Below are 3,886 nucleotides of genomic sequence, written 5' to 3'. Positions count from 1 at the left end.
TAAAAATACCAAGTATTTTTAAAAAAGGAGCAAATATGGTACCTGATAAGTCACTCAAAACTGAGAGGAAATGAGGAACAAAACTCTCATCAAAACATCTAGATTTCAGTCAAAGAAAGCATAATATATTATTTTCCAAATCATAAGAGGATGTTTCAATATTAATAGTTAGAACTCTCCCATTTGGATACAGGTATCTTACTATATTTAAGAATCAGCTTTCTCCATTATAGCCACCTTTGTTTTTTTTTACTACTACTATAAGTAATTTTACAATTACTTATACTAATTCACATTTTATGGAATTAGCTATCCTTTCAACTTGACGATGTGTTTCATTACAGAAGTCAAAGGCCGTGTGTGTGTGTGTGTGTGTGTGTGTGTGTGTGTGACTGAGCCTGTTGAAGTGAAAAAGACACCTGTGTGTGTGTGTGTGTGTGTGTGTGTGTGTGTGATTGAGCCTGTTGAAGTGAAAAAGACACCCACAGGAGTTTAGACACTGTGCAAAATAAAAATGATCTATTTGGAGGAATGTGTAACTATCTCAATGAAATTTCAGAGATTTTCACTAGGGAACAAAGATAAAATAGCTATCCTAAACACTTAGTGGTTTCTTGATGTTTTTTCTTTTCACTTTTCTTTTTCTCCAAGCTGCTTATCTATTTTTAGCTCTTGGCCTCCATTGATCTTTACAGATTCTTAACCTTCTGTAACTCCACTTCATTTCTCTAGAGGCAGATTTGTCTACAGGCCTCATTGCTATGATTCTGTTGTTATTAGCCTAATAAGTATTCTCTCTCATGCTCGCTGCAAAGTAGTTTTCTAACACCACAAACAAATAAATGAATCAATAAAAAAAAATGGGACTTCATTTGCAGCACACAAGATTTGTACTTAAAAATAAACGGCAGTTTTTATTTTCTATGCTGGCAAGAAATTTGCAAATCCATCAGGTCAAAATAACCAACACATGGAAAATGCCTGTTACTTACCATCAATTTTATTTTTAAGTGACATTCGAATAGCTGGAAGAATTGTCAATCTGTACATTTTTCTTTGATTATATAGGAGACAGCCTGCCATTATACCAGAAATAGTTAATATTACAGCAGTAGGCAGCCCAGAAACATACAACTCCTTCTGCTTTCCAATTTGTATTTATTTGAAAAAGGTCTAGGCAGTGTAGTTTATGCCAAATTCTTTAAGAAGGTGTTGTATGCTTAAAGTCAACTTTTATTAGAATCTTAGATTAAGATCTCAACAATTATAAGATTTCTTTATTGCTAGGAAATGTTTCTTATGTGACTTCTACAAATACATTTAGGCTTTTATTGGTATCTAATATATACATATGTGCTCACAACTGTTGTAGGACATGCAGGAAATACAAAGAACCCCTATGCATTTTTAACCTGGACCCAGCAGAATGGCTCTTGCAAAGAAGTGGAGCAAGAAGGGCCATCTTGCAATGAATGAGGTAGTGACCAGAGAATACACCATCAACACACACAAGTGCATCCAGGGAGTGGCCTTCAAGAAGTGTGCCCCTGGGGTACTCAAACGGATCCAGAAATCTGCCATGAGGAAGATGGAAACTCCAGATGTGTACATTGACACAAGTCTTAGTAAAGCTGTCTGGCCCAAAGGAATAAGCAATGTCTCACACCAGGTCCATGTCCTCTTGTTCAGAAAATGTAATCAGCATGAAGAGTCACATCAGCTCTATACACTGGTTAGCCATGTACCTCTCACTACTTTAAAAAATCTACAGTTAATGTGGATGAGAACTAACCAATGACTGTCAAAGTTGTGAAATCTCAAACACACACACACACACACACACACACACACGATATGGTTCTCATATTAAGTTATGTACAATTTAACTGAACAGAAGATTAAGAAACAAACAACCCAAGACCAAATGCAACTACATCCGAAGGATGAGTTCTAAAGAGAGAAACTCGAGTGAGAATGGAAATAGATAATGAAAAGCTCGAAAAGGAGGTTAATGGAACCTAATCTTTGGATCCACTGACTGATGACTTTCTTTCAGAGGACATTATAATTCACATTTTATAAAATCAATTGTCATTCTCAGCTATGCTTCCATTATTTATTTGTCACTGGAAATGACTGAAATAAAACTAATGTATTGAGTACATACTATGTGCCAGGAATGATATAAAGTCTTTTACATGGATTTTCTAATTTATTTCTCAGAATAACTCTGCAAGTTATGTTATATTGCCATCTTTTTTCATAAATTTTTTTAAAATTGGTACTTACACAGGATTAAGTCCCCACTAAAAGAAATGAGTTCTTGGAAGAAATGGCTGATCCAGGGTAGGGGAAGGTAAAGTAAAGAGTGTACCTGGAATATTTTGTGGGGCAAGAAAGTAAGGAAGCACACAAAATCTGAAAAGAAAATGGGAACCAGATTAAATGGGCTCCTCCTGGCAAAACTGGGGACAATTTTGGCATCAAAATAGTGTCAGAAATGGTTAATAAAACAACTGAACTTTTCTGTTTGTTTTGAAAAGTCAGTTTTTAAAAAACTTTTCATTTTGTGTTGGGGTATAGCCAATTAACAATGTTGTGATAGTTTTAGGTGGACAGTGAAGGGACTCAGCCATATATATACATGTATCCATTCTTCCCCAAACGCCCCTCTCATCAGGCTGCCATGTAACATTCAGCAGAGTTCCCTGTGCTATACATTTGGTCCTTGATAACACAACTGAACTTTTAAATAAAGAATCCATGAATCCATATTGAGAAAAGTAACAGCCAGGCAGATGAGGTGGGCAGATAGGTAGGTAAATAGCTACATAGATGGATACAGCCATACATATACACACAGAGGTCCTTCTCCATAGCAGAATGCCAAATAATAAATATAAAAGTAATGACAGTTAGGTGGCGCTAGTGGTAAAGAACCCATCTGCCAATGCAGGAGACCATAAGAGATTGCAGGTTCTATTCCTGGGTGGGGAAGATCCCCTGGAGAAGGGCATGGTAACTCCAGTATTCTTGCCTAGAGAATCCCATGGACAAAGGAGCTTGGCCGGCTATGGTCCATAGGGTCACAAAGAGTCAGACAAGACTGAAGTGACTTAGCAAGCACTCACGACCTTTACAAAAATAATAAATTCAGATGAGAATTATTAATAGATGGGAAAAAAATCATTGGATAGAGTTTTCTTGGGAAAAGGCTATTTTACATGGTATTTCTCCACTGATAGCTTGTTAACTACAAAGGAAAATGAGTACCTTTACATTGGAGAAATCTACTGGTAATAGCTTAGCCAAGTGATCTAAGTTAACATCACTAAAGATGAAGCAAACAGACATTAAATGCCTCCAGATGCATGCACTAAGCAGGATACAACATCGCTTAGGTGGTATTTTGACAATCATGAATGACCTGAATCAAATCATTAGAAAACTTTAATCCAAATTGAGTGACAGTCTATAAATAACCCAGACATTTCAAAAATAACAATGGCATGAAAAACTCCAAAATTTAACAAAAAATTAGTTTAGATAAAGCTGAGGTCAAGAGACTCAGTTCTACGTCAAAAGACTAATGAGACATGAAAATTAAAGCCCCATAACATACAATATAATATCCTAGACTGGATTCTACACCAGAAGAAGAAAACTAATATAAAGGTTATTTGTAGATGAAATTGATTATATTGAAATTGAATTTTTTAATACTAGATAATCATATCAATATCAAATGTTCTGAATTTGATAGCTGATTATATTTACATAGGGGATTTTTCTTATTCTTAGAAGGTATATAATCAAGTAGGGATGAAAAATTGACTCTTAAATGGTTAATAATAAGAGATTAGAGTATGAGATAAAGCAAATACGA

The 3,886-nt window shown here is 35.3% G+C and overlaps 1 protein-coding gene across 1 annotated transcript; it reads left to right on the top strand.

Annotated features, from left to right (window-relative positions):
* The first annotated feature begins 1,426 nt into the window (after nucleotides 1-1,426).
* On the top strand, nucleotides 1,427-1,798 carry LOC136154356 (large ribosomal subunit protein eL31-like). Its single transcript, XM_065916664.1, has one exon. The coding sequence runs from the start codon at nucleotides 1,427-1,429 to the stop codon at nucleotides 1,796-1,798; it is 372 nt and encodes a 123-aa protein (XP_065772736.1).
* The last annotated feature ends 2,088 nt before the right edge of the window (nucleotides 1,799-3,886 follow it).

Source organism: Muntiacus reevesi, chromosome X (genome assembly GCF_963930625.1).
Source record: "Muntiacus reevesi chromosome X, mMunRee1.1, whole genome shotgun sequence".
Lineage (NCBI taxonomy): Eukaryota > Metazoa > Chordata > Mammalia > Artiodactyla > Cervidae > Muntiacus > Muntiacus reevesi.
The sequence above is the reverse complement of the archived record's forward strand: the minus strand, read 5'-3'. Positions and strand labels throughout refer to the sequence as shown.

Coding starts and splice junctions, on each gene's coding strand:
- LOC136154356 (XM_065916664.1), top strand. CDS start 1,427: ATGGCTCTTGCAAAGAAGTGGAGCAAGAAGGGCCATCTTGCAATGAAT.